This window comes from Crinia signifera, chromosome 8 (genome assembly GCF_055691185.1).
Source record: "Crinia signifera chromosome 8, ASM5569118v1, whole genome shotgun sequence".
NCBI classification, from domain to species: Eukaryota; Metazoa; Chordata; class Amphibia; order Anura; family Myobatrachidae; genus Crinia; species Crinia signifera.
Genome location: NC_139224.1, coordinates 172,890,965 through 172,905,364, shown reverse-complemented (window position 1 = coordinate 172,905,364; position 14,400 = coordinate 172,890,965). Strand labels below are relative to the sequence as shown.

The 14,400-nt window shown below is 46.7% G+C and overlaps 1 protein-coding gene across 1 annotated transcript in view; it reads right to left on the bottom strand.

Annotated features, from left to right (window-relative positions):
• The window catches only part of AK5 (adenylate kinase 5), a 167,752-nt gene that overhangs the window by 22,123 nt on the left and 131,229 nt on the right, over positions 1-14,400 (bottom strand). Inside the window, exons 9-10 of the mRNA XM_083157793.1 lie at positions 8,959-9,001; positions 7,179-7,214 (exon numbers count right to left, since the gene is read on the bottom strand). Of these exons, the coding sequence (XP_083013919.1) occupies positions 7,179-7,214; positions 8,959-9,001 (79 nt within the window). The remainder of the gene's footprint in view (positions 1-7,178; positions 7,215-8,958; positions 9,002-14,400) is intronic.

Sequence of the window (14,400 nt, the reverse complement as noted above, 5' to 3'; positions counted from 1 at the left end):
CTCCATCATCCTCAGTATGCCACCAGTATTGTACTACTAACATGACAGGGTGACACCACATATAATGGCTCCATCATCCTCAGTATGCCACCAGTATTGTACTAGCAACATGAGGGGGTGACACCACATATAATGGCTCCATCATCCTCAGTGTGCCACCAGTATTGTACTAGTAACATGGCAGAGGGGTGACACCACATATAATGGCTCCATCATCCTCAGTGTGCCACCAGTATTGTACTAGAAACATGACAGGGTGACACCACATATAATGGCTCCATCATCCTCAGTATGCCACCAGTATTGTACTAGTAACATGAGGGGGTGACACCACATATAATGGCTCCATCGTCCTCAGTGTGACACTAGTACTGTACCAGTAACATGAGGGAGGGGTGACACCACATATAATGGCTCCATCATCCTCAGTATGCCACCAGTATTGTACTAGTAACATGAGGGGGTGACAACAGATATAACGGCTCCATCATCCTCAGTATGCCACCAGTATTGTACTAGTAACATGAGGGGGTGACACCACATATAATGGCTCCATCATCCTCAGTGTGAAACTAGTACTGTACCAGTAACATGAGGGAGGGAGGGGTGACACCACATATAATGGCTCCATCATCCTCAGTATGCCACCAGTATTGTACTAGTAACATGAGGGGGTGACACCACATATAATGGCTCCATCATCCTCAGTGTGCCACCAGTATTGTACTAGTAACATGGCAGAGGGGTGACACCACATATAATGGCTCCATCATCCTCAGTATGCCATCAGTATTGTACTAGTAACATGAGGGGGTGACACCACATATAATGGCTCCATCGTCCTCAGTGTGACACTAGTACTGTACCAGTAACATGAGGGAGGGGTGACACCACATATTATGGCTCCATCATCCTCAGTATGCCACCAGTATTGTACTAGTAACATGAGGGGGTGACAACAGATATAACGGCTCCATCATCCTCAGTATGCCACCAGTATTGTACTAGTAACATGAGGGGGTGACACCACATATAATGGCTCCATCATCCTCAGTGTGAAACTAGTACTGTACCAGTAACATGAGGGAGGGAGGGGTGACACCACATATAATGGCTCCATCATCCTCAGTATGCCACCAGTATTGTACTAGTAACATGAGGGGGTGACACCACATATAATGGCGCCATCATCCTCAGTGTGCCACCAGTATTGTACTAGTAACATGACAGGGTGACACCACATATAATGGCTCCATGCCACCAGTATTGTACTAGTAACATGAGGGGGTGACACCACATATAATGGCTCCATCATCCTCAGTGTGCCACCAGTATTGTACTAGTAACATGGCAGAGGGGTGACACCACATATAATGGCTCCATCATCCCCAGTATGCCACCAGTATTGTACTAGTAACATGACGGGGTGACACCACATATAATGGCTCCATCATCCTCAGTGTGAAACTAGTACTGTACCAGTAACATGAGGGAGGGAGGGGGTGACACCACATATAACGGCTCCATCATCCTCAGTGTGACACTTGTACTGTACCAGTAACATGAGGGAGGGGGTGACACCACATATAATGGCTCAATCATCCTCAGTGTGTCACTAGTACTGTACCAGTAACATGAGGGAGAGAGGGGGTGACACCACATATAACGGCTCCATCATCCTCAGTGTGACACTAGTACTGTACCAGTAACATGAGGGAGGGAGGGGTGACACCACATATAATGGCTCCATCATCCTCAGTGTGCCACCAGTATTGTACTAGTAACATGAGGGGGTGATAGCACATATAATGGCTCCATCATCCTCAGTGTGACACTAGTACTGTACCAGTAACATGAGGGGGTGACACCACATGGCTCCATCATCCTCAGTATGCCGCCAGTATTGTACTAGTAACATGACGGGGTGACACCACAGTGTGACACTAGTACTGTACCAGTAACATGAGGGGGTGACACCACATGGCTCCATCATCTTCAGTATGCCGCCAGTATTGTACTAGTAACATGAGGGGGTGACACCACATATAATGCCTCCATCATCCTCAGTATGCCACCAGTATTGTACTAGTAACATGAGGGGGTGACACCACATATAATGGCGCCATCATCCTCAGTGTGCCACCAGTATTGTACTAGTAACATGACAGGGTGACACCACATATAATGGCTCCATGCCACCAGTATTGTACTAGTAACATGAGGGGGTGACACCACATATAATGGCTCCATCATCCTCAGTGTGCCACCAGTATTGTACTAGTAACATGGCAGAGGGGTGACACCACATATAATGGCTCCATCATCCCCAGTATGCCACCAGTATTGTACTAGTAACATGACGGGGTGACACCACATATAATGGCTCCATCATCCTCAGTGTGAAACTAGTACTGTACCAGTAACATGAGGGAGGGAGGGGGTGACACCACATATAACGGCTCCATCATCCTCAGTGTGACACTTGTACTGTACCAGTAACATGAGGGAGGGGGTGACACCACATATAATGGCTCAATCATCCTCAGTGTGTCACTAGTACTGTACCAGTAACATGAGGGAGAGAGGGGGTGACACCACATATAACGGCTCCATCATCCTCAGTGTGACACTAGTACTGTACCAGTAACATGAGGGAGGGAGGGGTGACACCACATATAATGGCTCCATCATCCTCAGTGTGCCACCAGTATTGTACTAGTAACATGAGGGGGTGATAGCACATATAATGGCTCCATCATCCTCAGTGTGACACTAGTACTGTACCAGTAACATGAGGGGGTGACACCACATGGCTCCATCATCCTCAGTATGCCGCCAGTATTGTACTAGTAACATGACGGGGTGACACCACAGTGTGACACTAGTACTGTACCAGTAACATGAGGGGGTGACACCACATGGCTCCATCATCTTCAGTATGCCGCCAGTATTGTACTAGTAACATGAGGGGGTGACACCACATATAATGCCTCCATCATCCTCAGTATGCCACCAGTATTGTACTAGTAACATGAGGGGGTGACACCACATATAATGGCTCTATCATCCTCAGTGTGTCACCAGTATTATAATAGTAACATGACGGGGTGACACCACATATCATGGCTCCATCATCCTCAGTATGCCACCAGTATTGTACTAGTAACATGAGGGGGTGACACCACATATAATGGCTCCATCAGCCTCAGTGTGCCACCAGTATTATAATAGTAACATGACGGGGTGACACCACATATAATGGCTCCATCATCCTCAGTATGCCACAAGTATTGTACTAGTAACATGAGGGGGTGACACCACATATAATGGCTTCATCATCCTCAGTGTGCCACCAGTATTATAATAGTAACATGACAGGGTGACACCACATATAATGGCTCCATCATCCTCAGTATGCCACCAGTATTGTACTAGTAACATGAGGGAGTGACACCACATATAATGGCTCCATCATCCTCAGTGTGCCACCAGTATTGTACTAGTAACATGAGGGGGTGACACCACATATAATGGCTCCATCATCCTCAGTATGCCATCAGTATTGTACTAGTAACATGAGGGGGTGACACCACATATAATGGCTCCATCAGCCTCAGTATGCCACCAGTATTGTACTAGTCATAGGTGCCGATTTATGTTTTTGCTGGTGGGTGCTCAAGTCAAAAATAGAGAGGAGTGGCTTCATGGGGAAGGGGTGTGGCCACAAAATAATACCAATTTATATTAGGAGCACAGTTGTCTCCAATATTCAAATTACGGCAACAGAGTTCTACATACATAAATGCCCCCACAGTGCAGGTACATAAATGCCCCCACAGTGCAGGTACATAAATGCCCCCACAGTGCAGGTACATAAATGCCCCCACAGTGCAGGTACATAAATGCCCACACAGTGCAGGTACATAAATGCTCCCACAGTGCAGGCACTCCATGGACAGAATACACCCTTCCCGGCACACTGTTTCCCAGGTGGCGGGTCCAGCAATGTGGGTGCTGTAGCCGCAAATTAGCAAGTGAATATGGCGGCCCAGCAGCGGGACTCGGGCCCGTGGGTGCTCATCAATTTCCATGGGTGCTCAGGCCCTTGAGCACCCACAGAATCGGCACCTATGGTACTAGTAACATGAGGGGGTGACACCACATATAATAGCTCCATCATCCTCAGTGTGACGTGACAGTAGTACTGTACCAGTAACATGAGGGAGGGAGGGGTGACACCACATATAATGGCTCCATCATCCTCAGTATGCCACCAGTATTGTACTAGTAACATGAGGGGGTGACACCACATATAATGGCTCCATCATCCTCAGTATGCCACCAGTATTGTACTAGTAACATGATGGGGTGACACCACATATAATGGCTCCATCATCCTCAGTGTGACACTAGTACTGTACCCGTAACATGAGGGAGGGGTAACACCACATATAATGGCTCCATCATCCTCAGTGTGTCACTAGTACTGTACCAGTAACATGAGGGAGGGAGGGGTAACACCACATATAATGGCTCCATCATCCTCAGTGTGACACTAGTACTGTACCCGTAACATGAGGGAGGGGTGACACCACATATAATGGCTCCATCATCCTCAGTATGCCACCAGTATTGTACTAGTAACATGATGGGGTGACACCACATATAATGGCTCCATCATCCTCAGTGTGACACTAGTACTGTACCCGTGACATGAGGGAGGGGTGACACCACATATAATGGCTCCATCATCCTCAGTATGCCATCAGTATTGTACTAGTAACATGAGGGGGTGACACCACATTTAATGGCTCCATCATCTCAGTATGCCACCAGTATTGTACTAGTAACATGAGGGGGTGACACCACATATAATGGCTCCATCATCCTCAGTATGCCACCAGTATTGTACTAGTAACATGAGGGGGTGACACCACATATAATGGCTCCATCATCCTCAGTGTGACACTAGTACTGTACCAGTAACATGAGGGGGTGACACCACATATAATGGCTCTATCATCCTCAGTGTGACACTAGTACTGTACCAGTGACATGAGGGAGGGGTGACACCACATATAACGGCTCCATCATCCTCAGTGTGTCACTAGTACTGTACCAGTGACATGAGGGAGGGGTGACACCACATATAACGGCTCCATCATCCTCAGTGTGTCACTAGTACTGTACCAGTAACATGAGGGAGGGAGAGGGTGACACCACATATAATGGCTCCCTCATCCTTAGTGTGACACTAGTACTGTACCAGTAACATGAGGGAAAGGGTGACACCACATATAACGGCTCCATCATCCTCAGTGTGTCACTAGTACTGTACCAGTAACATGAGGATGGGGCGACACCACATATAATGGCTCCATCATCCTCAGTGTGACACTAGTACTGTACCAGTAACATGAGGGAGGGAGGGGGTGACACCACATATAACGGCTCCATCATCCTCAGTGTGACACTTGTACTGTACCAGTAACATGAGGGAGGGGGTGACACCACATATAATGGCTCAATCATCCTCAGTGTGTCACTAGTACTGTACCAGAAACATGAGGGAGAGAGGGGGTGACACCACATATAACGGCTCCATCATCCTCAGTGTGACACTAGTACTGTACCAGTAACATGAGGGAGGGAGGGGCTCCATCATCCTCAGTGTGCCACCAGTAAATTACTAGTAACATGACAGGGTGACACCACATATAACGGCTCCATCATCCTCAGTGTGACACATGTACTGTACCAGTAACATGAGGGAGGGGGTGACACCACATATAATGGCTCCATCATCCTCAGTGTGTCACTAGTACTGTACCAGTAACATGAGGGAGGGAGGGGGTGACACCACATATAATGGCTCCATCATCCTCAGTGTGCCACCAGTAAATTACTAGTAACATGACAGGGTGACACCACATATAATGGCTCCATCATCCTCAGTGTGTCACTAGTACTGTACCAGTAACATGACGGAGGGAGGGAGGGGTGACACCACATATAATGGCTCCATCATCCTTAGTGTGACACTAGTACTGTACCAGTAACATGAGGGAGGGAGGGGTGACACCACATATAATGGCTCCATCATCCTCAGTGTGTCACTAGTACTGTACCAGTAACATGACGGAGGGAGGGAGGGGTGACACCACATATAATGGCTCCATCATCCTTAGTGTGACACTAGTACTGTACCAGTAACATGACGGAGGGAGGGAGGGGTGACACCCCATATAATGGCTCCATCATCCTCAGTGTGTCACTAGTACTGTACCAGTAACATGAGGGAGGGAGGGGGTGACACCACATGGAACGGCTCTATCATCCTCAGTGTGACACTAGTACTGTACCAGTAACATGAGGGAGGGGGTGACACCACAAATAATAGCTCCATCATCCTCAGTGTGACACTAGTACTGTACCAGTAACATGAGGGAGGGAGGGGGTGACACCACATATAATGGCTCCATCATCCTCAGTGTGCCACCAGTATTGTACTAGTAACATGACAGGGTGACACCAAATATAACGGCTCCATCATCCTCAGTGTGTCACTAGTACTTTACCAGTAACATGAGGGAGGGGGTGACACCACATATAATAGCTCCATCATCCTCAGTGTGACACTAGGACTGTACCAGTAACATGAGGGAGGGAGGGGTGACACCACATATAACGGCTCCATCATCCTCAGTGTGTCACTAGTACTGTACAAGTAACATGAGGGAGGGAGGGGTGACACCACATACAATGGCTCCATCATCCTTAGTGTGACACTAGTACTGTACCAGTAACATGAGGGAGGGAGGGGTGACACCACATATAACGGCTCCATCATCCTCAGTGTGACACTAGTACTGTACCAGTAACATGAGGGAGGGAGGGGTGACACCACATACAATGGCTCCATCATCCTCAGTGTGTCACTAGTACTGTACCAGTAACATGAGGGAGGGAGGGGTGACACCACATATAATGGCTCCATCATCCTCAGTATGCCACCAGTATGACTTCCTTGGCCCGGGCACCGGAAACCCTAGTTTCGGCCCTGGGGAGGGTGACACCACATATAACGTCACAACACTCACGCCTCATACACTCACACTGACACCTCATACACCTCATACACTCACAATGACACCTCATACACTCACACTGACACTTACCTAATATAAATATGACTTTTGATCTCTTCATCTCCTCTGTAACAATGAAAGATAAGAGATATATATGTCAGGAACAGGACAGTAACAGGGCAATGCAGTATATGTAACATGTAAGCGGATGGATCCCAGCAATGTGACACGGCTTGGTGACCTTCTCGCAGGTGTATGTATCATGCATGGGGGCATGGTCAGTGCTGTGTGGGTGTGGCCAGGGTACTTATGTAGTATCTGGGCTGCCGATTTAGAAATCGGATCGCATCGCATCGTATCGCATCGCATGCGACCAAATCGTATGCGATGCGATGGTCAAGGTTTTTCCATAGGATTCAATGTTAAAATGGTCTGAGTCCATTTTAACATAGAATTCAATGGGAAAAAGGGGTCCTTTTCCTTTCCCCACTATCCAAGTGGGCATGGAGTTGGATATAAACCTGTGGCGAGCGTAGCGAGCCACCGAGCCCGAAGCGTGGCGAGCGCAGCGAGCCCCGCGAGGGGACACAGAATACTTTTTAAGAAATATGCGTCCCCTCGCGGGGCTCGCTTCGCTCGCCACGCTTCGGGCTCGGTGGCTCGCTGCGCTCGCCACGCTATATAAAATCAACTCTATGCCCACTTGGATAGTGGGGAAATGAACAGGACCTTCTTAACATTGAATCCTATGCAAAATCGCATCGAATCGCATCGCATCGCATCTGATTGTATGCCTTAAGGTAAGGCATACAATCACAAAATCGGCAGCCCAGATACTACATAAGTACCGTGGCCAGTTATGTGTAGGTGTGGTCAGTGGTCAATGGTCCATGGGGGGCGTGTACACTAGTACTGTACAACTATCACCCCCAATGTCTTTCTAAATCCATAGTACATGATCAGTGGTTTGTGGGTGTGGGCAGTGATGTGTAGGTGTGGCCAATGGTGCACGGTCAGTGTTGTGTGGGTGTGGCCAGTGATGTGTAGGTGTGGCCAATGGTCCGTGGGGGGTGTGTACACTAGTACTGAACAACTATCACCCCCAATGTCTCTCTAAATCCATAGTACATGATCAGTGGTTTGTGGGTGTGGGCAGTGATGTGTAGGTGTGGCCAATGGTGCATGGGGGCATGGTCAGTGCTGTGCGGGTGTGGCTAGCGATGTGTAGGTGTGGCCAATGGTGCGTGGGGGCATGGTCAGTGCTGTGTGGGTGTGTACGCTTCCTACAACTATCACCCCCAATGTCTCTCTAAATCCATAGTACATGATCAGTGGTTTGTGGGTGTGGCCCGTGATGTGTAGGTGTGGCCAATGGTGCGTGGGGGCATGGTCAGTGCTGTGTGGGTGTGTACCCTATAGTCTCCAAGGTCTCTCTAAATACATGAAAGTAGTAAAACTGCAGCCAATCAGCACCTAGGTAAAAAAAACTAGCTAATTGGCTGGAGCACCATATAGCCTATGCAATGAGTTTTAAATAGCTAAAACCCATAGATAAATGGGCCCCACAAGTCTAACTACGCCTCACCTCTATGAGGTAAAGTACCGCCACTGACCACTAATGGACCAAACTGGTAAACTGATCTGTTTCAAACTTGCTGTATATGGAGAGAGGACAGAGATTGGAGGTGGGAGCAGATAGGGACTGGGGGTGGAGAGTTTGTGGGCTAAAAACGGTCACAGCTCAAAGTGAAAGTAAAAACGGTCACAGCTCAAAGTGAAACTACTTTGCAGAAGTTATCATTTTAACAGGCTATTAACTACTAATACATAACACAACATATGTTAATGTATGTAAAGGAAGAGACCTTACCTCTTACATAATCATCCCCCAAAACATGTGGAATTTCTTCATTCTGAAAAGCATTAAGAATAAAAATATATATGATACATTTATGTGAAATGTCCCTGTTTACTCCATAAAGCTGTGCAGAATTCTATGTAGGACAATGACAGGATACAGTCACAAGTTCTAGGTCTGCATTAAGATTCTGCATATAGGGCTTAGATCCTGTTTGTACGGGATGCAGTCAAACCGACGGTCAAAATCCCGACAAGGTCAAAATACAGACATATAGAATGTACAGGTGAAACAGTCAACATGACTTTTGGTCGACAGGTCGACATGTTTTTTTCCCACTGTTTTTTGACCCGACAGGTGGTATTTCATACCCTACCATCCACTAGGGCGTGGTGGGAGAATAAAATAGTGTGCCGAGCCAGGCGAGGCACCGTGTCCGAAACATCGCGAGCGCTGCGGTTCACTTCCAGCTGTGTTCACGTCGACCATGTCAAAATTCGGGTAAAAAAAAACAGTGAAAAAACCCACATCGACCTTGCGACCTTTCGACCGAAAGTCATGTTGACTGTTTCACCTGTACATTCTATATGTCGGTATTTTGACCTTGCCGGGATTTTAAATGTCGTGATTTTGATCCTGTCGGGATTTCATACCGAATCCGCTTGTACGCTGCAGCAGATCCGCACAACATGACATTATTAGCAGGCTGCGCAGATCTTTAAAACGCAGGTGAGTCATGCCAGGGTGTGCATATGCCGACACATGATGCCTGCGTCACTACTGCTGGGCACCCATAGGGTCGCCCTTATCCTTGATGTTCCTCATTTTGCATCTGCATACACATCTCCCACAGGAAGGACTACTCACTACTCGGCCGCCTTGGCGCACCAGTCATACTGCTGCTTCGGATCATTGATGTGATGATGGACGGCATTCACTTGTGTTTGTGCACAATGTGACTATTATATGGGACATAAATAACTTGTTTTGGTCCTGGACCACCAAACCAGGGAACCCCTGCAAGTCCCCCAAGGCACCCCAGGGTGGGGACCACTGACCTAGCTATTTATCATGGGTTATTTCCACAGTCAGTCAGTGTATGGTTTGTTTTATACATGGAATAAAAAAATACAACATATAATATATATATATTCAGATTCAACTGGGCGCTTTTCATATTGTCTATACACTTTTATACTTACATATTGTCCTTTTTTTTCTATTTTCTTTATATGTGTAGATTGGTAATATGTTGTATGTATATCTGCTATGCACATTGCACTTTTCGGTCATCCTGTGTTTGCTATATTGGTTGCTATGGTAATCCTGTGACGTATAGTACGGCCGCCCCGGGAATCCCGGGGTCGACGGATGATGACGTCATGGGATACCCGTGGCACGCCTCATGCTCCCGGCGGGAGATTCACTGAGTTTCATTGGTGTATCAGTATGTTAAATATTAGTGTGCTCACAGTGTTAAATTAGCCTGAAGACGATACATATAGTATCGAAACGTTGCTGTTTTTTACTGTAGTGCTTCAATAAAGAAGATTTTTGCACTATCGTATTGCCTGGAGTGCCGTGGCGTTCTGCCGTCTATATATCTTATATATTTAGCCAGATCTGTCACTCATCCCCTATGGCGGGGTTACAAGAGTGATTGACAGCGTTATACACCGAGTTTCTGCCTTAGGACACCCCCCCCCCCCGCCCAGCGTTATACACAAACCTGCCCCCCCTAGGGATAGACCAGCATCATACACACCCCCACCCCCTTTCAAAACACCACACCCACAGCCAGGGATCCAGCAGTTTTTGCAGGCATACCCACTGCTCCGGGGAGTTTCAGGCAGACCCGCTGCTCCAGCGCAGGGGGTGCAGGCATAGCCCCTTACGATGGTGTGAAGAACACCCGGAGGGCGCGATGAATAACTTAGTATATACACACACATATATACGGTGTCGCAGTACATAGATTTTCTTCTGCAGCCGGTTGTGCAATCTAGCCCATTTTTTCTGCGTGACACCACAGACTTTTTAAACAAACTTAGTCAGTTTGGTCAACCGACAGAAGGGTGTTTGCTGGTGACCCTTGATGTCACCAGCCTTTACACAAATATTGAACATGATGAGGGCATCGGAGCAGTTCGGGAGTGTATCAGTGCCAGTCCACTTTATTCAGGTCCACCAGTTGATTTTTTGTTAACTTTACTTGAATTGGTTCTCAACAAAAATTATTTTTTGTTCGACAATGGTTTTTTTTTGCAGCGCCGTGGCACGGCGATGGGGTCTAACATGGCCCCATCGTATGCCAATCTTTTTATGTTTCAATATGAAAAACGGTATTTGCTTTCCCATCCTATCTTTTCCAAATTCATTAGTTGTTACGTTCGTTATATTGATGATTTGTTTTTTGTTTGGACTGGCACTGAGAAACTCCTTAACGACTTTGTATTCTTTCTGAATTCCATTCCAGGGAAAATTAGATTTACTTCCAGCTATAGTCCCACTTCCCTACATTTTCTTGATGTTTTGATTTCTATTAAAAATGGGACTTTTGTTACGTCACTCTTCAAAAAGCCAACCGATAAAAATACTCTTTTACTTGCATCCAGTTTCCACCCCCAGCCGCTGAAACGCGGTTTACCGTTTTCTCAATTACTGAGAGCAGTACGCATCACGTCTGACAGAGCAGCATTGGATGGTGTCCTAACCGATATGTGTAAACAATTCACTGATCGCCAATATGACCACAGAAAAGTGGACGAGGCAAGATCTAAGTGTCTGAGTCTATCCAGGGCTGACTTGTTGATTCCCAAGGTCAAGGAAGAAAAAGAACAGAGGCTACATTTTGTGACCACCTATTCTACAGCGTCAAAGGCCATAAAGGAAGCCGTTTTACAGCACTGGCATATTTTGCGCACAGACCCAATCATGGGGAAGGTGTGTCAGAGTCCTCCAATGTTCTGCTTCAAAAGAAGCCAAAATCTTAAACAACAGTTGACCTACTCGGACATTAGTCCTAAAATTGATCAGAGAAGCTGGCTTTCTAGGCCAGTTGGTTCGCAGAAATGTACCGGTTGCGTCAATTGTCGACACATAATCAAAACCAATGTTTTCATACACCCCATATCAGGCATCAGATACAACCTAAGGCATGCTATGGACTGTGATACAAAGTACGTTGTGTACCTGATTCAGTGCCCGTGCAACAAATTGTACGTTGGCAAAACAATGAGAATGTTAAAAGAGAGAATTGGAGTGCACAGGTCTTCAATCAAGAAGGCTTATCAGAAAATTGATGCCAGCACCCCTCCGGTAGCCAGGCACTTTGTCGAAATGGGCCATTCCATCAATGAATTTGCCTTTATGCCCATCGAACATGTGCCTCCGTTGAGGCGAGGTGGCGACAGACACGGTATTCTATTGAAAAAAGAATGCTACTGGATTTATGAGCTCAATTGCATGAGACCGGTTGGCTTAAATGAGGAGTTTTCTTTTTCCCCTTTCATTAAGTAATCATAGTGTGCTTGTTTTCTGCTTCCGATGTCCTCATAATGTGTTGTTTTATCTTAGTGCTTTTTGTGTTAAATAAGTGTTATTCGCTTATTGATTAATTACTATGTCACCTTTTTGCATGCGTCTCTTGCACATAATTTTGGTGTACTAGTACCCCCTGCGATTATTATGGTTACACCATAGCGTTTTTGCGATATTAGCATTGGCGTCAGATCTCCATGACAACAACCTGCGACCCGGCTCATTTCCTGGGACCAGGAACCACATTACCTTCCCCCCGCGGCAGACGCTGCTTTTTAGTTCCACACCGCCGTGTGGACTTCCTGTTCATACGTGCGGCTGGTGCTTACTGCGGTGACGCGCGAGTGGGTGATCGAATGTGGAGCCGGATTCCCTTGATTGAGCTGATGTGGCGCAGGTGAGTATGGCTCTGCACACCTTTTAAATTCTAGGTCCTGGGCTCAGTGTCTTGATGACCCCTCTTGATGAAGGCGCTGGGTGCGCCGAAACGGCCGTCGAGGAGACGTGTAATGTATTGCCTTGTTGTATCTTCCTGATGGGTGTCCATGATTACCTCATTGTACTGAGCCTGGATATTCTCCATTAAATGAATCTGCATTGAATTTCATTCCTTGACTGGTGCCGGTTGTTCTGTTTGCTCTGGAGCATTTGAACAGGACTCTTTTCTATTTCAATTGTGACCTGGCACGGTCCATTCATACAAGTTAGCGGGTGCGACTGCTCTTTGGACTATATATATATATGTGTATATATATATATATATATATATATATATATATATATATATATATATATATATATATATATACACACATACATACACACACACACACACACACACATACACGAACAGAACAATCCTGCATGTGTAGATGTAGATGGGTCATACACACACACACACACACACACACACACACACACACAGAATAGAACAATTGTGTATGTGTAGATGGGTCACACACACACACACACACACACACACACACACACACACACACACACAGAATGGAAGAATTGTGTATGTGTAGATGGGTCACATATAAGCAGGGACCTGGTGTCTGAGCAGAAGGTCCTGGCAGATGTGACGGATGACTTGTACAGATATCATGGCATTAATCCAGCTGGTCTGCCGGCGCTGGCAGGACACAGATCAATTCATTTTGCAGTCAGAGAATAAAACGCAAATAGATTTTGTGGCTCCTAAATCTTCCCTAAAATTAATCTGGCAGAAGTCACATTCCCGGCAGAGCTGCAGCTGCACCCGTGACAGAGGAAACACTGCGCGCCCCAGTATAACCCCAGCACTGACCACATATCACTATCACAGGAGTAACCGCGTGTTAGGTTACGTGTGTATGTCCCAGCTGACGTGTCACTGACCACATATCACTATCACAGGAGTAACCGCGTGTTAGGTTACGTGTGTATGTCCCAGCTGACGTGTCACTGACCACATATCACAATCACAGGAGTAACCGCGTGTTAGGTTACGTGTCCACAGTATGTCCCAGCTGACGTGTCAGTGACCACATATCACTATCACAGGAGTCACCACGTGTTATGTTACGTGTCCACAGTATGTCCCAGCTGACGTGTCACTGACCAGATATCACTACCACAGGAGTACTGCATGTTATGTTACATGTGTATGTCCCAGCTGACGTGTCACTGACCAGATATCACTGTCACAGGAGTACTGCATGTTATGTTACGTGTGTATGTCCCAGCTGACGTGTCACTGACCACATATCACTATCACAGGAGTAACCGCGTGTTAGGTTACGTGTTTACAGTATGTCCCAGCTGACGTGTCACTGACCAAATATCACTATCACAGGAGTAACCGCGTGTTATGTTACGTGTGTATGTCCCAGCTGACGTGTCACTGACCACATATCACTATCACAGGAGTAA